At 43.4% G+C, this 23,993-nt stretch overlaps 6 protein-coding genes across 6 annotated transcripts; 4 read left to right on the forward strand and 2 right to left on the reverse strand.

The window, feature by feature from the left end:
- Positions 1 to 2,805: 2,805 nt before the first annotated feature.
- Positions 2,806 to 4,227, reverse strand: LOC103973678 (uncharacterized). The gene has a single exon (XM_009388313.2). The coding sequence runs from the start codon at positions 4,225 to 4,227 to the stop codon at positions 2,806 to 2,808; it is 1,422 nt and encodes a 473-aa protein (XP_009386588.2).
- A 1,888-nt stretch (positions 4,228 to 6,115) lies between these two features.
- Positions 6,116 to 8,378, forward strand: LOC103971092 (cytochrome P450 CYP94D108). Its single transcript, XM_009385044.3, has one exon. The coding sequence runs from the start codon at positions 6,558 to 6,560 to the stop codon at positions 8,103 to 8,105; it is 1,548 nt and encodes a 515-aa protein (XP_009383319.2). The 5' UTR covers positions 6,116 to 6,557; the 3' UTR covers positions 8,106 to 8,378.
- On the forward strand, positions 8,343 to 10,433 carry LOC135597504 (cytochrome P450 CYP94D108-like). Its single transcript, XM_065090516.1, has 2 exons — positions 8,343 to 8,477; positions 8,733 to 10,433. Exon 2 carries the CDS (start codon positions 8,815 to 8,817, stop codon positions 10,318 to 10,320), a length of 1,506 nt encoding a protein of 501 aa, XP_064946588.1. The 5' UTR covers positions 8,343 to 8,477; positions 8,733 to 8,814; the 3' UTR covers positions 10,321 to 10,433.
- A 2,461-nt stretch (positions 10,434 to 12,894) lies between these two features.
- LOC135597507 (proteasome subunit alpha type-7) lies at positions 12,895 to 16,842 on the forward strand. The gene is made up of 3 exons (XM_065090527.1): positions 12,895 to 13,186; positions 13,275 to 13,689; positions 16,504 to 16,842. The coding sequence occupies exons 1-3, from the start codon at positions 13,014 to 13,016 to the stop codon at positions 16,663 to 16,665; spliced, it is 750 nt and encodes a 249-aa protein (XP_064946599.1). The 5' UTR covers positions 12,895 to 13,013; the 3' UTR covers positions 16,666 to 16,842.
- Positions 16,843 to 17,850: 1,008 nt separating this feature from the next.
- LOC103973692 (uncharacterized) lies at positions 17,851 to 18,393 on the forward strand. Its single transcript, XM_009388333.1, has one exon. It carries the CDS (start codon positions 17,851 to 17,853, stop codon positions 18,391 to 18,393), a length of 543 nt encoding a protein of 180 aa, XP_009386608.1.
- A 797-nt stretch (positions 18,394 to 19,190) lies between these two features.
- Positions 19,191 to 19,634, reverse strand: LOC103973703 (1-Cys peroxiredoxin-like). The gene has a single exon (XM_009388344.3). The coding sequence runs from the start codon at positions 19,632 to 19,634 to the stop codon at positions 19,191 to 19,193; it is 444 nt and encodes a 147-aa protein (XP_009386619.1).
- Between the last annotated feature and the right edge of the window lie 4,359 nt (positions 19,635 to 23,993).

The raw sequence follows: 23,993 nt of genomic DNA on the forward strand, positions 1-23,993 counted from the left end.
CCTTCTAAAATCTTACTCCTTCCATGGTGAGAGCCACCATTGCCATCCATCACTAGGTTCAAAGGGGAATAAACCAAACTCTCTCGAGACAATATCTTGTCAATTCTATGTCCCATAACTCAATTATTAGCACTCCTCGAAATCCCTACTCTATTATTGTTCTGATTTCACATTGTCACACGGCTTCACTCGATCATTATGCATCACCAATAGTTGTAGTTACACCCTCAATATAATAAGATATGCTATTTGTCTTCTTCTTAATTAAGTAACACCATCATGTGTCAGCTTGATTATGTATCACTAACTTATCACCAACTCTCATGCCACAAACATAACCTAGTCATGAACATCACATAAAAATATGCTTTAAAAATAATAATATTAAATCATAATAGATTTTTGATCTCTACACTTCCATAAACACTCTACTTGAGCCTACCAAACCCACAAAAATCACTCTAAGTTTAAAAATCCTCCTATTGACGTTAGGTCATGTATAAAGAACATGATGTCTTACTTGCATGAAACTTTGTGTCATTTAATCCATACAAAATATTTATAGAAGTAAGTAGATCTTTCATATAAAGTAAAACATAGATGAATCTATTACCAGATACAAAGCACATTTGGTAAATAAAAGATTTCACCAATGATCGAATATTGAATTTACAAAAACCATAAATTATGTCATCAAACCAACAATAATTTGATTTATCCTATGTTTAGTTATCACTAAAGGTTGACACTTATGATGGTTAAATGTTAACAATATTTTCTTGTAAAGAATCTTGACTGATGATGTTTTTATACAACAACATTTGGGTTTATTCATCCTCAATGTCGCAATCATATATACAAACTCTTAAAAACTATATATATAGACTTAATCAAGCTGCAAGAGCTTGATATAATGAACTTGGTACATTCTTAATGTCTATCAGCTTTGCCAATTTTAAATCAAATAGCTGATGACAAGAGAGACATCATATACTTATTGGTTTATATGGATTAACTCATCATGACAGATGTTAGTGTAAACAACTTTTTAGCCGTGACCTCGGGGCCGATGCGGCTTGGTTCGGATCCGGATGACGGGTCGCCGATTCCTTCGGGAGGAGGTTCCTGGCCAACGCGCCCGAAGAGAAACGCCTCACCTTCGTCCCTACACACAGGTCGGGACGGGAGAACTCGACCCGACCCCTCCGACGATCAAGTCAGTAAATAATCATGGTGATGTTATTTTTTCTTCTCCCCCCCCCTTTTCGTTAAGAATGCAAGGGTATTTATAGGGGAGTTCGGTGTTACCTGATGTGCCTGCCCGCAGGGGGTAGGATCGTACCTTCTGATGACGTCTGACATTGCTATCAGCGTAGCGTGTGGAATCGAACCTGAGCGGTCGTTAATGGGCCTCGATTGGCGTTCCAACCCGTGTCAGTCACGTGGTGTCGGACTAACAAGGGAGTGGGACGTCAGCGGGTATCACACAAGTCTTATCGTAATTATTACCCTCATCATTCTCCCCCCCCCCCCCCCCCAAAGGAAGCTATGTGTCAGTTGCCGTAATGGGGGGGTCTGAGGCATGGCTTTAGCTTTAAAGAGCTTTCTTCGTCGGCCAAAGGTCGGTACACTGCCCTGTGCGTAAACTCGTAGTGCTTGGCGATCGAGGAAGGTCGGGTGAGCCGTCACGGCGCTGGGTAGTGAATGGCCAAGGAACCTCGAAGAGCGACTCACAGATCGGATTGGGCTCGGTCGTTGGGGCGGTAGCCCCCTCGGGCTAGTAGGTTGTGTGGGCGCGGTTTCGGACGTCATGAGGCCGAAGAGCACGATGCAGATGGCCGCTGCCGAGGAGCTAAACTCGGCGAACAGACCGCGCGGGCATGGTTTCGGACGTCGCGAGGCCGAAGAGCACGACACAAGCGGCTGCTGCCGAGGAGCTGGACTTGGGCGAACAGGCCGCGCAGGCGTGGTTTCGGGCATCATGAGGCCGAAGAGCACGACACAGGTGGCTGCTATTGAGGAGCTAAACTCGGGCGAACAGGCTGTGCTGGCGTGGTTTTGGACGTCGCGAGGCCGAAGAGCACGACGCCGGTGGCCGCTGCCGAGGAGCTGGACTTGGGCGAACAGGCCGCGCAGGCGTGGTTTCGGGCGTCATGAGGCCGAAGAGCACGACATAGGCGGCTGCTGCCGAGGAGCTGGACTTGGGCGAACAGGCCGCGCAGGCGTGGTTTCGGGCGTCATGAGGCCGAAGAGCACGACACAGGCGGCTACTGCTGAGGAGCTGAACTCGGGCGAACAGGCCGCGCAGGAGTGGTTTCGGACGTCGCGAATGGGCGCCATCGGCTCCGGGTGTGGCGTCGGCCGCTTCTCTTCTCTCGGGTCTTCAAGAGGCTGGTCAGTCCTCGCCTTTTTGTGCAGCGAGACTACCGTCAAGTAGCATCGTCTGGACTCTCGGGGGCTTCCCCAAACTTCACCTGTCCCGGCGGGGGTAGGAAACTTCACCATTTGATGATAGGTGGAGACTACAGCTATGATTTTGTTGAGGGTGGGGCGGCCGAGGATGGCGTTGTAGGTAGCAGGAAGATCCACCACCAAGAAGGTGGGCATCACCGTCTTTGTTCGAGGCGACGCTCCCAAGGTGAGGGGCAAGGTGACAGTCCCCAATGGCGAGACGGAGTCGCCGGTGAACCCCATGAGCGCCGAGTAGATAGGCTTTAGGGATTCTTTTGTTAACCCCAACTTCTGGAAGGCGTCCAGATAGAGCACATCGGCCGAGCTTCCGGTGTCGATCATGATTCTCTGCACCTAGGCGTTAGTGATTCGAGCCATTATCACGAGCGCATCGTCGTGCTCCGGTGGCTTGACGTCCTCGAGAGGGAATGCGAGCTTGGGGTCGGGACCACGTTGGGGAGCGTCGATCCTGGCGGAACGGGCGTATGCCTTTCTCCCCGACATACTGGTTCCCCCAACCGCTGGTCCTCCGGAGATGACATCGATATGGCGCTCCACGGGGCCCTCCGAGAGAGGCGAGGACTCCCCGTTACGTCGGATGTACCGACTGAGGTGGCCCGCGCGAACGAGCTCCTCGATCTGCCGCTTCAGTTCACGGCAGTCTTCGGTGTCGTGCCCATTTTGCCTGTGAAAGCTGCAATGCTTGGACTGGTCGGCGAGCTCTCGCGGGTTTTTCATTGGAACGGGAGCCCTGAGTAACCCTCTCTCTTTTATCTGGAGAAATATCTCCGTTCGAGATGTGCCTAGGGGGGGCAGAGGAGGCCTCGGAGCGGGTAGGTCGGATTGGTCCAGCCTGCGCCTAGTTGTGGCAGGCTGTTGCCCGCGAACCTGCTCCGGTCTAACCCTCGTGTGCTTTTCCTGCTTTCCGGCCATCCAAGCCTCAGCCGCGATGAACTGGTTTGCCCGCTGAAGCATCTCCGGTACCGCGGAGGGGGGTCTCTCAATGAGGGACCAGAAGAATCGGGAAGGTCGTAGTCCTGTCATGAACGCATGCATCAATAGAGAGGGGTGAGCGTCAGATAATCCCCAAATCTGCGTTGCAAAACAGTTCACAAAGTGGGAGAGGGACTCGTCCTCCCTCTGGTGTAGTTCGAGAAGCAAGGCAACAAACGGTTTTGGTCGCGCGCTGGCTAGGAAGTGGAGCTCAAAATCTCTAGCGAGCTGGTCGAATGAGGCGATGGTCCCGGTCCTCAGGCTGCCGTACCACGTGCGGGCTGGTCCCCTTAGTGTTGTGGGGAACGCCCTGCACATCAAAGCGTCAGAAGTTCCATACAGTGTCATTTGGGTGCGGAAGGCGGCTATGTGGTCCGCTGGGTCGGTGGAGCCGTCGTACGTGTCGAGAGAGGGGAGACGAAAATTCTGTGGGACCGTCTGATCCCGTATTTCGGGGACGAATGGGGATCCCTGATGTATGTCCTCCCCGAGCTCTCCTCTCGACCTGCGGACCTCTTTCTGTACCTCGTCAAGCCGTTGACCGACGAGGAGCAACTGGGCTCGCAGGGAGTCCATCGAGGCCGAAGGAAAGGCCTCGGGTTGGGTGTGGCCCCTCCGGTTCGTCGTGACTCGATCAGTGAGCGGGGACGACGGGACCCGAGGCGAAGTGGGAAGCTCCAGGGGCTGCGCCTGAGCCTGAGCAGGCGGCTCCTGCTGTCGCACCGGTTCGGTGGCCGGGGGATGCAGCGTTCCTGAGACGAGCGGAATAATGGACTGTATCATACCGGTTAGAACTTGGACCTAATGGGTGAGGTCGAGAAAAGCTTCGGACAAGACGGGCGGTGGTTTGATGGAGGGGGCGTCGGGCGGTAGCAAGCCCTGGTCATTGAAGATTCGCCAATAGCATTCTGAAGTTGCGGCGGGGTATTCACTACGGAGAGTTATCCGCGGGGGATGTTCCCTTGGAACCCCGACCGGATGCGCCCCCTCGACTACGGCTTCGGCCGAGTCGGCCTGGCGATCCCTTGACATCGGCCCTCCTAGCGCCATTATGTTAGTGTAAACAACTTTTTAGCCGTGACCTCGGGGCCGACGCGGCTTGGTTCGGGTCCGGATGACGGGTCGTCGATTCCTTCGGGAGGAGGTTCCTGGCCAACGCGCCCGGAGAGAAACGCCTCGCCTTCGTCCCTGCACACAGGTCGGGACGGGAGAACTCGACCCGACCCCTCGACGATCAAGTCAGTAAATAATCGTGGTGAGGTTGTTTTTTCTTCTCCCCCCCTTTTCGTTAAGAATGCAAGGGTATTTATAGGGGAGTTCGGTGTTACCTGATGTGCCTGCCCGCAGGGGGTAGGATCGTACCTTCTGATGACATCTGACATTGCTATCGGCGTAGCGTGTGGAATCGAACATGAGCGATCGTTAATGGGCCTCGGTTGGCGTTCCAACCCGTGTCAGTCACGCGGTATTGGACTAACAGGGGAGTGGGACGTCAGCGGGTATCACGCAAGTCTTATCGTAATTATTATCCTCATCAACAGATAACTCTATTAAGATCAAATAATTCCTTAAGCAACTAATAAATAAATTCTATATTAAGGATCTATGGCTACTAAGTTATTTTCTTGATGTAGAGGTTGTATTCACATTCATTATCTTTTTCTCTCTCAAAATAAGTATATTTTAGATGTATTATCAAGAACAAACATGTAAAATACTAAAGAGATAGCTACCATACTCTTCTCCACTAAGTCATTCAAATTATAAGATATTAGTCCTACTAAGAATTTCATATAGTATCAATATGTACTTTGGTTCGTAAAGTAATTACCTCTTATTAGTCCAAACATTCTATTTATAGTCAATAAATTATTATAGTCCATGTATTGATCCTTCCACTACTTGTCTATACCAAGGTATATTGTATAATATCTTAAAGGGACTCTTGACTTTTATTTTTGAAAATAATTATCCTTTCATCTTCGTGCATTCATTATGATTGGATAGGCAATACTAACGATAAAATATTTATATTAGTATATATTATCTTTATCAAAACAAACTCTATCAAAAGCTCCGACAAATAAAAAATAGTCGCATAATCGAGTATGAAAATTGAGTATTGTGTCATTGTCACTAGAGCTCAACTAGATTATCAACCTGCCCCATAAACTCGATATCACTTTTCAACCTAGTCCAATAATATATTATGACAATATCCATGCCATCTATTTATACTCAAATTTGATATTTTATTTTCATATGAAATATAATAATCTAATTTCACTACATCAAAAATCAAATTATCAGAAATAATTATATGTATCTCGTGTCTATATTTTTAATCAACTTATAGACTTTCTTACAAAATCACTTAGTTTGTATGATGTTCCAAATGCACCGCTTCTACATTATCATCCGTGATGGCAGCACAATTTTACGTTAGCATGATAAAAAAAATTATTGATAACAATAATAAAGAATCATGAAAACTACCAAATCGGGCAAATGATCGATCTTGAAACATTATATTTTTAACGTCTCATCAATTCTTAATTCAGAAATAATTTTTTATATCCATAAATATGATTGAACGACAACAGTACTTTCCTCGATGTGTATAAATGTAAAACGTCTTTCACTCGAAGACTAAGACTGGGTTTGCAATTGAGACACCTTTTACGCCTAGTTAACGAAGCACCTTTGCGGCTTTGCCCACTGCTAACGTGCAGTTCATAGACGGACTTGTTTGAAGGGTTTGAGGGACTTGTTGCCCTCAGATAGAGACACCATTAAATAGAACCGTTAACTGACGCATCATCACCAATGTCTCCGGAGACGGTGGATTCCCGCGAGCACGGTACACTAGCTTAGTGCGCACAAGCTGTAGTCACGTGACGTCTGAGTTATCCGATGCGCTTATCTTCTCTGGAGTATGGCGAGCGGTGACAACGAAAGGCCGACTCTATCATTAAATAGAACCCTGAACTGACGCATGTGACTGGAGACGGTGGATTCCGGTTGGTGCACTAAATTGGCGCACTTGCCGAAGCCGTAGTCACGCGACTTCTGTGTTATCCTGCGCGCTTCTCTTCTTTCTAGTAAGGCCTGCGATGACAACCAAAGGCGACTCAATTATGGTGCTGGAAATGGACGTCTGCTCCGTGGCCGCCCTCTTCGTTCTCTTCTTTTCTTCCCTCCTCTTCTTCTGCAGGCGACGCTCGCGTCCTCCCGAGCCCGCTGACTTGACCCTCTTACGGAGCTACCCCGTCGTCGGGAACCTCCCTCACTTCGTCAAGAACCGGCACCGCCTCCTGGAATGGGTGACGGAGCTCGTCGCCGCCTCCCCCACCGCCACCGTCACCGTTGCCCCCTTCGTCTTCACCGCCAGCTCCGCCAACGTCGAGCACGTCACCAAGGCCAACTTCGGCAACTACCCCAAGGGCGACGCTGACGTCGCCACCCTGCACGACTTCCTCGGTCGCGGCATCTTCAACTCCAACGGGGCCGATTGGAAGTCGCAGCGCAAGACTGCCAGCTTTGAGTTCAACACCAGGTCCCTCCGCGCCTTCGTCCTCGACAAGGCCCGCCGCGAGCTCGTTGGCCGGCTGCTCCCCCTCCTGAACAGGGCTAGCCGGAGCGGCGACGTCGTCGACCTTCAGGACGTGCTCGAGCGGTTCGCCTTCGACAACATATGCAGTTTGGTGTTCGGGATGGACCCCAAGTGCCTCGGAGGCGGCAGCGAGGAGGGGGAGCGGTTCTTCCACGCGTTCGACCGGGCCGCGCACCTCAGCATCGAGAGGATGAACTGGCCATTTGCCTGGATGTGGAAGCTGCAGAAATGGCTGGGCGTCGGTGCGGAGAGGTGTCTCCGCGAATCGATGTCGATCGTCCACGACGTCATCGAGAAGGCCGTGAAAGCGAGAAGATCAACACCGATCAAGAGCGACATGGGAAGCGACTTCCTCTCCCGGTTCGCGGCTGACGGCGCCAACTCGGACGAGTACGTCCGCGACATCCTCATCAGCTTCGTGCTCGCCGGGCGCGACACGACGCCCTCGGCGCTCACTTGGTTCTTCTGGCTCCTCTCCTCGCGACCCGACGTGGTGAACAGAATAAGGGAAGAGGTCAAGCGCATCCGGTCTCGGCGGCAACCGGGACACGACGGTGAGGAGGCAGCGACGTTCACTCTGGAGGAGCTGAGGGAGATGGCCTACGTCCACGCTGCAATATCGGAGTCGCTGCGGCTGTACCCGCCGGTGCCGCTGCTGCCGCGCGTGAGCGCGGAGGAGGACGAGACGCCGGACGGGGCGCGGGTGCGGAAGGGATGGACGGTGATGTACAACGCCTACGCCATAGCGAGGCGGGAAGGAGTGTGGGGAGCGGACTGCGGTGAGTTCAGGCCAGAGAGGTGGCTGGACGAGGAGGGAGTGTTCCGGCCGAAGAGCCCGTTCGTGTTCCCGGTGTTCCACGCGGGGCCGCGGATGTGCCTGGGGAAGGACATGGCCTACATCCAGATGAAGGCGCTGGTGGCCGGCATCTTGGAGAGGTTTAACGTGGAGGTGGCGGAGGAGAGGAGGCAGCCGCGTCACCTGCTGACGTTCACCATGAGGATGGAGGGAGGCCTGCCCGTGAGGGTGAAGGCGATCGAGGGTGTTTGATGAAATGACTGGTTAGACTTACTGGTGTTCGCTTTCTTCGATGCGCAGCGCAGCGTTCGGTAGAACTTCAACTGAGATTATGTCAACAAATTTTCTTCTTGCATCTTTGAAGCTTAAAGAACAGTGCATGTAGCCGCTTGGGATGGGAAGTGCGATGACAAGTGATGGATCCCTAAACCATGTCGCTTCCTGCGTCCGACCATTACAAGAAGTCACCGACAGTGCCAACCAAACATCACATAATAAATTCAGCATGCTCATCATGCATTCCAACTTTGATCCGTTCTGTGTTGACTGCATCTACAGACTGAAGCGCACATGATCGAGATGCCAAACGTTTCTCAGGTCTTATGATTGATCTGAAACCCACAGGTGAGGTGGGAACCCGTTTTGGTTGTAGATCGTTTTTATTTTTCTTTAAAAAATGTTTGAAAATAACATATTATGATTTGATAATAACGTAACATATGATCTAACTAAAGTGTAAAAAATCCGTTCCACATATCCGATTTGCTTTCCAAGAGATACAGGAACATCCAAAAAAAGTCCAATCACACATCAATTACAAGGTTTTTGGTTTTCCAGTTCTGTCCTCTCCCCACCTCAACTGTTCTCCCATTGTTTTAGGGCGGCAGCTTGAACACCGTCACGAACACGCCAACAATCTCTTCGGTAAGGACTGAGGAGGGTAGGCAACGCAGTTGGCAAAATGGAGCTCTGTTTTTTGTCCCTTGTCCTCTGCTTCTCGCTCCTTTTCTCCGCCCTTCTTCTCTTCTTCAAGCCCCGACGCTCCCGACACAGTAGTAATCCGGGCAAGTTCACCCCCCTCGGGAGCTACCCCGTCGTAGGTAATATTCCCCATCTCGTCAAGAACAGCCGCCGCATGTTGGACTGGTCCACGGAGCTCATCCTGGCCTCTCCCACCCCCACCGTCACCGTCGCCCCCTTCGTCTTCACCGCCAACCCCGCCAACGTGGAGCACGTCGCCAAGACTCGCTTCGCCAACTACCCTAAGAGCGAGGCCATCATCTCGACGATCCGCGATTGCCTCGGCGGTGGCATCCTCAACACCAACGGCGAGGAGTGGCGCCTCCAGCGCAAGGCCGCCAGCTACGAGTTCAACACCAGGTCCCTCCGCGCCTTCGTACTCGACAAGGTGCGCCACGAGCTCCTCGGCCGGCTGCTTCCTTGTTTGGCGGAAGCCAGTCGTGGCGGCGAGGTGTTGGACCTCCAGGACGTGCTTGAACGCTTCGCGTTCGACAACATCTGCAGTCTGGTGTTCGGGGAGGACCCCAGATGCCTCGGGGGTGGAAGCGAGGAGGGGGAGCGGTTCTTCCACGCGTTCGACGAGGCCACGCGCCTCAGCGTTGATCGGGCGATGCAGCCGTTCACGCTCGTTTGGAGGATCAAGAAGTGGCTCGACATCGGAACTGAGCGGCAGCTGCGGGAGTCGATGGAGATCGTCCACGGATTTGTTGACCGATGCGTGCGGTCGAGTAGAGACCCGCAGAGCGGCGGCCATGATTTCCTCTCTCGATTTGCATTGGGAAGCGCCAATTCCGACGAGTACCTTCGCGACATCCTCATCAGCTTCGTGCTAGCCGGGCGCGACACCACGCCCTCGGCGCTCACCTGGTTCTTCTGGGCCCTCTCCTCACGGCCCGATGTGGTGGACAAGATAAGGGATGAAGTCAAACAGATCCGATCTCGACAACGAGAAGGAAACATCGGCGAGGAGTCGTTCACGCTGGAGGAACTGAGGGACATGAACTACCTGCATGCGGCCATATCCGAGTCGCTGCGACTGTACCCGCCGGTGCCGCTTGTGGTGAGGGAGTGCCGAGAGGCGGACGAGCTGCCGGACGGCGTACGAGTGGGAAGGGGATGGTTGGTGATGTACAACGCGTATGCTATGGGGAGAAGGGAGGCGATATGGGGACCGGACGGCGGGCAGTTCAGGCCTGAGCGATGGCTAGATGAGGGGGTGTTCCAGCCAAAAAGCCCAGCATTCTACCCGGTGTTCCACACGGGGCCGAGGACGTGCTTGGGGAAGGACATGGCCTACATCCAGATGAAGGCGTTGGCAGCCTGCATCTTGGAGAGGTTCGATGTGGAGTTGGCGGCCGAGAGGGGGAGACACCAGCTGGCGATGACGATGAGGATGGAGGGAGGCTTGCCGGTGAGGGTGAAGACGGAATTACGCCCAACTGTTTGACGAAATGTCTTGCCCTAAAGATATGCCAGTTGAATCTCTTCACCATTCCGTACTTTTTTGTTTGATATTTTTATGGGTAAATTCTTAAAAAAAATTATTCGCTTTTTGCCCTATCAGCTTTTCATTTATCGTTTATTCGCACGTAATATTTTTTATTTCGTAAAAAATAAAATTACGGAAGGCTCTATTGCCCTTGCTTCCCTCCTCTCATCTCTTCCTCTTTCTCACTGTCGTTATCGACATACCCTCCTCCTTCGAGAGCTTCGTGAGATCTTTGTTTAGAATGATATAACACTAAGAGAGGCGTGAGATCTTTGTTTAGAATGATATAACACTAAGAGAGACATGAATGTTATTGTAAACTTCAAGAAATTACAAATCAAGAAATAAGTATGAATAAGAGACCAAGAGACGAAAGCTGTGAATTAATGTTATCGTAAACTTCAAAAAATTATAAATCAAGAAATAGGTATGAATAAGAGACGAAAGGCGTGAATTAATGTTATTGTAAACTTCAACAAATTACAGATCAAGAAATAAGTATGAATAAGAGACCAAGCAAAGATATAAAGTTAAATCTATTTATAGTAATTCTATTGATTTTCATTATTAATCTTTCTTTCAATACATATCAATAACCTTTTACAATATTTTTTAAGGCTCATAAGAGAACCTTATAACTCTATTTTGAATTCAACCCAATTTGACCTTAACTTGATATATGATAAATTTAGTTCAATTAAAGCACAATTGCACCTCAAATTATCTTCAAAAAAGGTTTTAAATCAGCAACCACTTCTTCCAACAAGATATCCACTCTTTTGGTATATTGTTCGATATATCGTTTAATCCTTCAATACGTCGATCAATCCTCCTACCGGATATCTAATTTTTAATAAGACAATATTCGATTCTCTAGTTTAACATTGTCTTTGATGGTTTAAGTCCATAGTTGAAGTATTTTATTTATTAAATTTATTAATTAATTTTATTATCAAAATTTGAGACTCAAGAATCTTTATCATCGCCTACTGTGCCACCGACAACAAGCCCCTCACCTACACCCATTAGTCCAAGTGCACCATCGATCGATTGATGTCTCTCCCGTTATTGCTACAGTAGTCTATGATGTTCGTGATCGCCACCATGACTTGTGTTGGCACTTGGCATAGGTAACTTTCTCTATCCACCTTGATAGTCCTAATGCAAGACCTACTTGTGGCCTTGATTACCACCACCCTAACTGGCTCCCCATCCCACTGATCAATCCCATGTCTTTAACTCCCTCGAGAAAGAGGTCTACGAGCATTTATACATCATCGAGTCCATAATAACAACGAATAAGGGATAGAAATGGTAGAGCAAGAGAGCAGAGGTGGGGGCAATGGGGTGGTGGCGGAGGTAACGAGAAGTGGGGCAAAGGCAACTATAACTATGAACGATGCAAAGGTAAGGAGTAGTCTTATCTTTTAGGAAATAAGGAGTGCTTTGTGAAAATAAATAGGAAAAAAAACGCTAACCTAAAAAAGAAAAATAAAAATAAGAGATATTTTTAGAGTTTAATATTTAAAATTATTTTTACCATTGACAACCATTTACTATTTATAACCCCTTAATAATAATAATAATAATTTACTATTTATAACCCCATTAGTTTTGATTTTACCATTTTTTTCTTCTTCTCATAATCCTTGGTGCTCCTTGTTGATCGTCGCTTCCAAGCTTGCACTCTTTGTTGTTAAGGCTCTCTTAGCCCACTTTCTCTACTGTCCATTATGCTCCCATAGTCTTTACTTGCTCAATGTTATTTGACCCAGTACGTATTTATATTTATTTATAAAAAGAGTATTGAAATTGTTGGTGTAAATAACTTTGAGCCGTGGCCTCGCGGCCGACGCGGCTCGGTTCTGGTCCGGAAGACGGGGATCTCCCTGGGGCGCTCCACGAGCCCGCTGAGGAGGTCGGGGGCGGTGTCTGATCGAGACGGTGTAATCGTCTCTGTTTGCAGGACCGACGGGGACCTTCGGCTTCGTACCTGCACAAAGGTCGGGCCGGGGTGCTCGACTCGACCCCTCCGACGATCAAGTTAGATGAAGATGTGGAGGGGGTTTCAGGATGAAGGAGTGTTTGTGTGTGTCTCGCTGCTCCCCCTCTCTCTGATGAACGAGAGGGTATTTATAGAGAAGCTTATTGTTGTTTGATGTGCCCGCCTGCAGGAGGCAGGCTAGTAGCGTCTGACATGGGTGTTGACGTGGCATGAAGAACCGAGCTTGAGTAGGCGTTAATGCACCTCAGCCGATGTTCCGGTTCGGTTGACCGAGTGCAGTCGCACCGATCGAGGCGTGAGGCGTCGGTTGACGTCAGTCAAGTCTTATCATAATTACTATCCTCATCAGAAATATTAAAAAAATAAAATAAAATAAAATTATAAATAGTAAAGGGTTATAAATAGTATTTTTTTAGAAATTTACTTTTTTATCCTTCTTTTATTCATATATTTCACAGCAATTATTATTGTAGTTTGTTATAAGCATCCATTATGTTATATGCTCGTTTATTGCTTCCGTGAGATTATAATTATATTACTGGGCCGAGAGCCCTGGTGCCCCTTCTTCTTCCCCAAGTAAACCCTCTCTGTCTTCTGATCCTTTTTTCTGCTCTTTGTTGTCGCAACAAAGCACGGTACCAAACAGATGGCCCGCTATGACCGCGCGATCACCGTCTTCTCCCCCGACGGCCACCTCTTCCAGGTGGAGTACGCCCTCGAGGCCGTCCGCAAGGGCAACGCTGCCGTCGGCGTTCGCGGCACCGACACCATCGTCCTCGGCGTCGAGAAGAAGTCCACCCCCAAGCTCCAGGACTCCCGGTACTCCGTCTTCCTTTTGGTATCCTCCACGTGATCCCCGATTTTGTTAGGGCTCCTGTGATCATTTCCTTCTTGATCTTTGTTTCAGATCGGTGCGCAAGATCGTGAGCCTGGACACGCACATCGCGTTGGCGTGCGCGGGCCTCAAGGCCGACGCCCGCGTCCTCATCAACCGCGCCCGCATCGAGTGCCAGAGCCACCGCCTTACCGTGGAGGACCCGGTCACGGTCGAGTACATCACCCGCTACATCGCCGGCCTGCAGCAGAAGTACACCCAGAGCGGCGGTGTCCGGCCCTTCGGCCTCTCCACGCTCATCGTCGGCTTCGACCCCTACAGCGGCGTGCCCGCGCTCTACCAGACCGACCCTTCGGGGACCTTCTCAGCCTGGAAGGCCAACGCCACCGGGAGGAACTCCAACTCGATGCGGGAGTTTCTGGAGAAGAATTACAAGGAGACTTCCGGGCAGGAGACAGTGAAATTAGCCATCAGAGCACTGCTTGAAGTAAATTCTTTCTCTTACTTCTTGGTTGATGATTTTGTTGTTTCCATAAATAACCCTGTTGGTTTTCTTTTGATTATTTCGAGACAACTGCTTTATATTGCTAAATTTGTCTTTGAGTAGTTATATTACGAAAAAATGACTTGAAAGGTTAAAGATGTCTAAGGTCTTGTTAATTAAGGTAGGCGATCTCTTGATCTTATCGTTAGTTTGTTGAATTACACATTGTCACCATTTCTTCTAATTATTGAGTAATTTATTTTTCATTATTTCATATGTATGTAAATTTATGTCAAAAATTGTGATTGTTAAACATGACCTTGCTTATGTATGTCAGAATCTGACATTGGATAGTCAGTGTTAGTGTTAAATCAAGTAGGTATTGAGCATAAAGTAACAAAGACTTTAAAATTTCGAAGATTATTGACTCCAATGCGTGCTTCTCCAACTGAAGGTGGAAAAGAAGCTTCCCACAAATTGTCAACTAAGTTTACTACTAACTAATCTAACTTTACCTAGCATAAAAGTGGAGAAATGATAGTTCTTCAAGGATGAGTGAGTGTTTGAGGGCTTAGATCTGCAGGGCTACCAGCGCTGAGATCTTTTAATATAATTAGAATTCTAAACTAGTACGGAAGTCTTTAAATGTATAAACATACATTGCAAGTTAGTGCAAATCTTTTCCAGGAGTGAAAATAACCATTGTTGCAGTTGGCTGGTGTACTTGGAGTCTTTGTTCCCCCACAAAACTAAATAGGCCCCAAACAAGGGCTTCTCGTGTCGTCCACTTGGATTGTCCATATGGTGTCGACCCAGTCCTTATGGATGGGCATATTCAAGCTCAGAAAAGTTGTATTTTTATTAGGAGTTTGTTTTAGAACCTGTTTCTTGATTCAGATTTGGTTCCATAACCTCCATTATCTCCCTATCTTTTTTGAATATCCCAAACTACTATACTAGCTTGTTTAGGACTTACTAGGAGTACTGGTACTACTCTTACGGAGCAGATTGAATTCGTCATTACATAACTTAGAAGGTTTATGATTCCCATGGTTGATGAACATTTGGATCTAGTGGTGAGCAATCTAGTAAACTAGATTAATTTTTGTAGTGCTGTTTAATTGATACCAGAAATGCCAATTAGTTAACTACAACAAGAAATGCTTAGCTTTAGATGCCGAGACAAAAAAAAGTTATTGATTTTACATTTATTAACTTACGGAAGTTTTATCATTTAGGGAATGAAATGTTCTTAAGTACTTGTCAATTTCAAGTTAATAATCATCATATTGAAACCACTAGTTGGTTTTAATTTTATGCCTTAGACATGGAGTAAAAATGGCTCAAATTAATATGAGACTGCATATTCTGTGGAACGAGGATGTTAACATTTTAAAGGTATACAAAGAGGTGAGAAGCAAACGCAAAGCACTCCATGTCTATTTTAAGTCACTAATTTTTTTGAGTCCACTCAAACAACCAAAGGCTAAAGCTGATGCATGGTGGGTTGGACAAGGTAGATAAACTACCTGTTGAGGTTCTGAGTTGTAATGATTGCTATTTAGACCAAGTAAGGAAAAATAGATTCTGTCTTTTCTTTTTGTATTTATGCTTAATCATGCTACTTCCAATCTGGACTTGATATTATTTAGGCCATAGAAATTTTTGCTACAACAACAACAACGAAGCCGTAAGCAACATAGAAATTATTGCTAGATTACTCTTAATTGCCTCACATGTATGTGATTTCAAATAAGTGACTCCAGGTGTGTTTTGAAATATGACAAAGCCAACAAGTACAAGCAATATTAAATCTGCATATTGGAGGATTGCATCATGTCTCCTGTTTTTGGAATATGCTGTCAAATGCAGCAAGTCTTAGCGAAAGAATCTACGGATATATCATGTGTAGTTCATACTTAAAAAACAAGATAGTAGAATTTTCCTTGTGGTGAACTGCAGATCATTGTTCTATTATATTTTGTGTGGTCAACTAAGATAAAGCGACGAGGTTGGACAAAATCTGCATTTCATTGTAGGGAATAAAACTTGTTTGTCAAGGACTTATTTCCAGGATGTAAAAATTACATAAGTGCAGGCTCTTCAGTTTTTGAAGTTAATTTATGTCTCAATGTTGCATTTTACTAGTGAAACAATATAGAAGAGTCAAAGAACATTAATTCTCCCTAGATTTTACAATATATATATATATATATATATATATATTTTTTTTTTTTTTTTGTAGCAAAAACATATCATTTTGTAGGATTGTCTTGTGATATTTTTTGGACTTAAGCAATATCACATGATTGACAATGTTAAAGTTTGTTGTTATCATGAAAAAAGGTAAATTTCTTTTACATCCTTTTATTGTTATTTTTATTATTTATTTAAGATTTAAATGCAACTTGCTATGATGCCCTCATAACCTTTTTATACTTTTATTTATTATTCTTCTTTTCAGATGGACTCTTTTAATTGTCTTGAGAGTTCTTACGCAGTCCTAAATTTCTTCAGTATCCTTGTGCGGCAATTTTCTACTATATTTATCAAGATGTACTTTATTCGGTATTTAAACTCCTGATGCCTTTGAACATTAGTTCCGTTGCCATTTTTTATGCTCGTTTTCCTGCTTGGACGATTTGTCTTTCCTTTAGCAACTAGTTGCAACACCCTTATAAGCATCAGTTGGCTTGTTCTCCTATTGCCCAACAGACAATTGTTATGGAATTTCTCATGGAAACACCAAAGAAAAAAGAAAATAAATGCAATTTTTTGTTTGAACTTGATGAGAATAATTGTAATTGCTTTGTTTAGGTTGTTGAGAGTGGAGGAAAGAACATAGAAATTGCTGTGATGACCAAGGAACATGGTCTTCGTCAACTCGAAGAAGCTGAGATCGATGCTATCGTCGCTGAAATAGAGGCAGAGAAAGCTGCAGCTGAGGCTGCCAAGAAGGCCCCTTCTAGAGATACTTAACTTTGGAAGTGCTTAACTTTTCCTTTTCAATTAATTGCTTTTCCTATTTTCCAAAGACTTTCAAACTTGTGGGCTTTATGCTGTATGTTACCGATGGAATTCTCCTTTCATTTTACATGGAATTCTCTTTTGTTTGTTGGTTGAAATTGTTAATGTCATGATGTCAGATTTTAATTATGTTGATGTTACCTATTTTGCTTTATTAGTGTTACTGGACGGGCAACAACATGATTCCGAGTTCTGGTAATATGAAATGCCAGTTTAATCCTGTCCATCATTGGAGATTATTTCTGTATCTAGAGATTATATTTACTCTCCCTACATCTCGTATTGGAGATTATCTTTATATTTAGAGTGGTAAGGTTGTGTATATTAACGCTTCCTAGATATGGTATTGGAGGAATTGTGTACACTGGTACAAGTGGTTGCTTATGTAGTTTTCTAACACAGGAGAACCTTATATATGATTTCATTCAATGCTTGTCCGAGAAGTATCTACCGATAAGAAACAGTTTGAAACTGGACAGAGATTAGAATGTTATAATAATAACAACAACAACAACAATAATAATAATAATTTGCACACCACGTTTATCTAAAACTAGTAGGTTTTACGGATCTACTACCAAAGTGGCTATAAAATGACAAGAAAAAGAAAAGGAAAACTCAAGAACAGGCCAGCATGAACATCGAATGACCCAAAGAGGGCCTTTGCCGAAGCAACCCCAAATAAATGTAAGAAGATGACGATGATATCGACCTTTCCTCGACGGTCAACAGCGGTTCAAAAGTCAACAACAAATCAAGGTGAAGCACTGGTCCATCGCTTTCCACGTGCCGTTCTGAGGTAGCCCTTTGTCCAACGACGGCCGCGATGATTCCAACGGTTATAACACAGCCCAGATCCAACGGCTCACATCAAATGGCCGGTTGCCGCCCAAGAGCAGCTTTCTCGGGGCTTGCAGTTGCGTCTTGCAGCGGCTGTCGGCAAACCACGAGCGAACTCCGCCATCATAAAAGGACCCAAGTGATGTGAAACTATCCGTTGCACTGTGCTCTATATAACGCCTTGCGGACCACAGAGCGTCCCAAACGATCTTTACATGTAGTTGTAATCTTCTTCCTTGATTCCGGTTGTGAGAAGATAGATAAAAGTAGTTGATTCCTGTAGAGATCATCGGTGTGATGGAGAGTGTTCTCGTAGATCGATCTCCGGTAAGTCTCAGGAGGTTTGCGGCTACCAAGGGTGTTCTGGTTTCTGTCACCGATCTGCTTCCACTAAACGCCCCTCGTTCTTCTTTTCCTTGTGCTCCTCGTCCTCATCAATCGCCGCTACTCCCCCTCCCTCCGACGAATCCTGTGCCTCTCCCTTCTCCGAGCAAGAGACCGAGATCACATCAACAGAACAAGAGGAAGCCGAGATGCCAGTCTGTGACTCCCACCAAGGACCCAAAGGCGAAGGCCATTGCAGTTGCTTCACGGGATCCACTCCAAAGACTGGTTAAGGTAGAGGTAGATGAGAATGACAGCAGATGCACAGATTTCCTGCAATCGGTGTACTCGAAGTCGCCACCACCGAGCAGTCTTCCGCTGCCGAGTTTCCCTCTGACGAAGCCCAAGAGCGAAGGTTCGACTGAAGCAGGACTCGGAGAGGTGAAGGGAGGCATTTGTGGAGGTGGCGTCGATGCCGGCGCCACGGATGGTCTTCGGCGTCTTCTTGGTATATAAAGAATGTGTGGGGCGTCTTCTTGGTACATAGAGAATGTGTGGATTCGGTGTTTATGCGTTTGTATTGGTCATGAATAATTTAGAAGGCTATCATCCTATTTGAATGATGGAAGCTGCAAAATTTTGATGAAATTAAGCATTGATCAAAGACAACATGTTAATAGCCAAGAAGGATAAATAAAGAGAACCATTGACAGATATTATTATTGGATTTCCGAGGACCAAAACATACAGATTGCATGCACAAATATGAGATTAAAAGATTAGCAGAAAACGCATTATCAAGTATTACTCACTTAGATTAGATTTTGATGAGAACTATGACAGACAGATGAAGCAACAGTGGTTATGGTTAGACTATAATCTGGTGCTCTATTTTTTCTCATAATCTTTTAAGAGCAACCAAATACCCCTATCTTCATTATATAATTATTATACAGAGGGCACCAATTCTTGCAAAATATGGAAATATTTACTTTTCATTAACATTCATCTAAAATGAAATAGAACTTAAGAGCCAAAGCAGGACAGGGGCTCAAAACTACACAAAAATAAGTCCCAAACATGAGAAGACCACAGCTGAGATGTTGGTGGAACTTCCATTCTGCTTCACACTTACGCTCCGACTAACCTTATTATAACATCAAATTACTGGATCCAGGAAGCATAAGAAGAAGAAGAAGGAGAAGAGTGATTACAGCACACACTCAAGTACCAAAGGTATGCATAGAGGAGAAACTTCATAGTGGAGACTGGATGAAGAGAAACAACACAAAGTGACCATTCCAGCAGATGGATCAGAGGTTGGTGAAGAGAAGGTACTGCTGTTTGGATGGGAGATCCACCGTGTCATAACCCTGGGGAAACAGTACCTTGGCTTCCTCATTGGAAACGCTTGGTGAGATGACCACCGGCTCTCCGGGCTTCCAGTTCACCGGGGTGGCCACCTTGAAGTTTGCAGTCGTCTGCAGCGACTCCACCGCCCGCACCACTTCGTCCATGTTTCTCCCGGTGGCTGCAGGGTAAAGGAAGCTGAGCTTGATCGTCTTGTCCGGGCCGATCACATGGAGAGCCCGAGACGGGATCTCAACTCCATCGGCATCCTTCTGGTTTAGATCCACCATGTTGAGTTGCCTAATCATCTCTCTGTTATCATCCGCCACTATCGGGAATCTCACCTTGCATCCAGGCTTGAAGAGACGATGAAGAGAAAGAACATGAGACATGGCAGGCAAGTTCATGCCCAGCTCCGTCGTACATACCGGCGTGAAGTCAGCTGCAAACAAGAAGATCACATCATTTACTCTGTACTAACAATCCTATTTGCATATATGATGATCAATTTACAGTCAACCCAAGGTAGCAAAGTTATATCTGAGAATTATGAAGAAGTTCATATGATTCATGAGTGAAAGTCAAATGATTATGTCCAAGCTCATTGGACAAAAAAAATTCTTTTTGAATCAAAGAGGCTACAGATAGCTTGGTTGTCTTGATTTTACCTTAGATTTCGTAAAACTTGATTGTGAGTAAAGGAATTTCACAGGGAATTGAAAAGTTCAGTATTCTCTTAGAGAGTTTTGAAGGAGAGCTATCTGTAAGGATAATAATTGTTATCTAATAATCATCATCAATTAAAAAATTAAGTGTTTTAATGATAGTATGGTCGATCATCACCTTAGTGCTATACAAGTCGATATCTTAAACCTATATGGTCAACACGTTAATGCTATATGGGCCGACACCTTAATGCCATGCAAACAAACACCTAAAACCGTTAACTAATGCGCTGTTGGCACGAGGTTGATAGTTAGGCTATAATGATAAGATCAAACAAATATATCATGCATTATTGCATCTAGGATTTGGTGCTATACGAATGCGATTGAATCTAAGATAAATACATTATTACATCCACCTTTCGTGATCGATGTCTATCATCATAATAATGGTCAATATAGATAACTATAAAAGGGTTTCCCAAGTATATTCCCCAAATATATTTAAACATTGCTCTTAAGCCTCCTATATATCATTGAACTATACATTAACTTAGGCATCAAAGAGATATTTATCGAAACACTCTCAATACGATCTTACTGACACCTTCAAAGTCAAATGAATAATTCTTCGTCTAAGATTGAACTGAGATAAACACAAAAGAAGACCTAGTTAACTCCAAATCAGTAATAGCTAAAAAAAATTATTTAAGTTTATCAAACCTAAAATCATATAAATTTTGAGTTCCCATGGTCTCCAATAAGGGCCATTAGGGCCATTGGTGAGCCAAGTTATTGGGTTTTCATTGGACTAACTTATAATAACCATCCACTATTATGTTGTAGATTGACTTTGAAAATCTTACTATGAAAATGATGATGATTTGTAATGTATATTTATATAGATTTAATAGAGAGATTTTTTTTTCAATTATGTGCTCAAATTATGCACATATATCATGACGATTGATCGTTAAATCATAAATTGGTTAAATATATATAAAAAATAATATTATCATTATATATTTATCTTTATCATAATCCTTTATTATACCTTTGTAAGGTTGAGTTTTCGTTAAGAATGTCAATCTTGGAATGATGTGATTGAAATATCCTGTGAGCTAGAGGTTTTGTGAGGAGGTTCACTAGTTGGTTATAAGTATAGATATGAGAAATACATAATTACCTTTTGACAACTTATTTTTTGATAAAGTGAAAATCGATAATAATGTATTTCATACGAGAGTGAAACATTAAGTTAAAGTATAGGTGAGTGACACCGATATTATCATAGTATGTTATTGAAGTGGATTCAAAAGTGATGCCAAGTTCATATACTAAATTGGTAATCAAATTAAGTTTTATAGTTATGGTAGTGATGACTCGATATTCAACTTCAGTGGTGGATTTTATAATTGTGTTCTATTTCTTGAAACTTTAACTAATTATGTATGATCAAAAGAAGATAATATAAGTTGATATAGATATTCTATCATCAGTATTTCCTACCTTATCGGTATCCATGAAATTATAAAGAATGAGGAATGAGTGTTTATGAAGAAGTTTGTGATTGAGAGCTCCTTTAAAATATCATTAAATATGTTTTAATATTGACCAATGAGTATTGGAAGGCTGGTGTATAAATTATGATAATTTATTAACTATAAATAAAATACTTGAATGTATAAAAAATAAATAGTATAAGGAACCAAGTACTTGTTGGTACTGTATGTGATCCGTAATAAGACTATTATCATATAAGTAACTCGGTAGAGGAGAGTAGAGTGATAACTTCTTTAGCATTATGCATATTCATCATTGATAATAGATTTTGAATGTTCTTCTTTTAAATTGAAAAAATTCAAAAGATATGAAAGTTACTTCACTCCTAAAAAATAGCTTAAGGTTGGTAGGCCTATAACGGAGAATCGATATGATAATTACTTAAGAAATTACTTGACCTCTATGTAATTATTATTTGTGATGATAATATTATCTATATAAATCAATAGAAATATAGTATATCCTTATCATAAGAATAAAGAGCTTCGAATTTAAAGTTGACGAAATTGACTAACATAAAAAATGAGCAAGTTTGGTATACCAAACTCTTGGAGCTTGGTGAAGTCAATAAATTACTTTTCATATTTTACAAGCATGATTTAGATATTGAGAGTGGATGAAACCAAAGGGTTATTATATAAATACAACTTCAATTAAGATCCCTTAAAAAAAATATTGTTAACATTTATTTGGTGTACATGCCCACCTTAAGTGATAGCCAAACTTAAGATAAATCAAATTATTATCGATTTAACAAATAGATTGAAGTGATTTATGAAATCAATACCTGGTCATTGATGAATTCTTTTGACCACTAGACGTATTTTGTATCTAGTAATGGATTCATCTAAATTTTGCTTCATTCAAAAGATTCACTTTCAATAGTATGTTTTGTGAGATGAGATGATATAAGGATTCATATAACATTATTGGGCTTAGGTTATGTTTGTGGGTTCGATAGAGTTGGGTAGAGAGCTTATATAGTATGAAGATTAAAAATTTAACATGATTTGAATGTCAATTTGTGAGCATATTGTTGTGTGATATTTAGGCTTAATGGTATTATTAGATTGTGTAAAAGTATGAGAATCAGTGAAGAGTTAGTGACACGTACCTGATCAGGCTGCTGAACTTTAGTGTCACTTGATCGAGAAGAGGATAAAGATATTATTTATGGTGCTAAGGGTATTGCTTCAAATGTTACAAATTGAGATGATGGAGAGATGGATTTAGAAGTCATAGAAGGGGTGAGGTGCTGTTCAACTAGAGTAACAAGTGAGTATAGGTCTAGAAGGAAACTATTGGTTGATGTGATAAGAGGTGTGCTTAAGGGAGCTTGATGTGTATATATATGAATCCAATGATGGATGATTATTATAGCAGCTCACATTATTGAAGGGGCAAGATATTGAAAGAAAAAAGTATACTTAATAAAAATATCATGATGTGATATAGATCGAAGCACAAAAAAGTATTATATTTAAGAGTGCATTTAATGAAGATGCATGACCTCAATCTTGGTATTAACTTGTGTGAACCATAGGGGCATAACTAGGGATAACATAAGTAATCAAATAGTTAAAGTTTTTTAAAGTTTAAGATTTTATAAGATAGTCATTCAAATAATGATTGGTGTTGTACGATTAGGGTGAGAATTTGGTTAATGAGATGTATAAAGACTACTAACCAAAAGGTTAATGGTATGAAAACTTGGTATAGGTGAGTGAGACTAATTTCAACTAAATGTTAGGGCTTTCATTTAGTAGGGTCAACTAGTTAAGGTATATATAATGATGATTTAAGATATTATATACTATATAATGAAAGATAAGTTATTAGAGCTTGATATTCACATTTTCCATTAGAACAAATATATTAAAGTTTTGTAGATGGCTTTTTTTGTTGATTGTTGTCATTGGGACATCAGAACTATTGATAGTTGTAGTGATTATTATAGTTGAATTTATTTTCTGAGTTATTTAGATTAAAGTTATCATTATAGTTAGAGAGTTGATAGTGTAATTGTAATACCTTGATTAGTCCCACATCGGAAATAGGCATGACTAAGATTAACTTATAAGAGTCTAATAAGTATATTATTATTAATTTAATTTAAGTATTTGGATTAGTACTTTAAGTCATATAAAATTAATATGCCAATTAAAAAATTATAACACCTTGATTAAAGTTAAGTCATTTATAATAATTTTTAGATTTTGCATGTAATTAACAAAACTTTCTTTTTGATTGTTTTAATCAAAGTAAATAATATGACTTAGCATACGAGTGTAAGAGTGATCGGTGAAAGTAATTTACAAAGTAAATAATGTTTTTGCTACAGCATTACAGGAAGAGATTAGTAGTGCTATATAATTAATAACTGCTTGAATGATTTGTAGAATAAGGTAGTCTTGATGTAATTATAATTTTTGATTAAGATTTACTCTTAAGGTTGGTCCTCCTATTATTTGAATATTTTTAGATGGACAATTGAGGGAACTATTGACATAGCTTAATAGATTTAAAAAGAAGGTTGAA

Source organism: Musa acuminata, chromosome BXJ1-2 (genome assembly GCF_036884655.1).
Source record: "Musa acuminata AAA Group cultivar baxijiao chromosome BXJ1-2, Cavendish_Baxijiao_AAA, whole genome shotgun sequence".
NCBI classification, from domain to species: domain Eukaryota; kingdom Viridiplantae; phylum Streptophyta; class Magnoliopsida; order Zingiberales; family Musaceae; genus Musa; species Musa acuminata.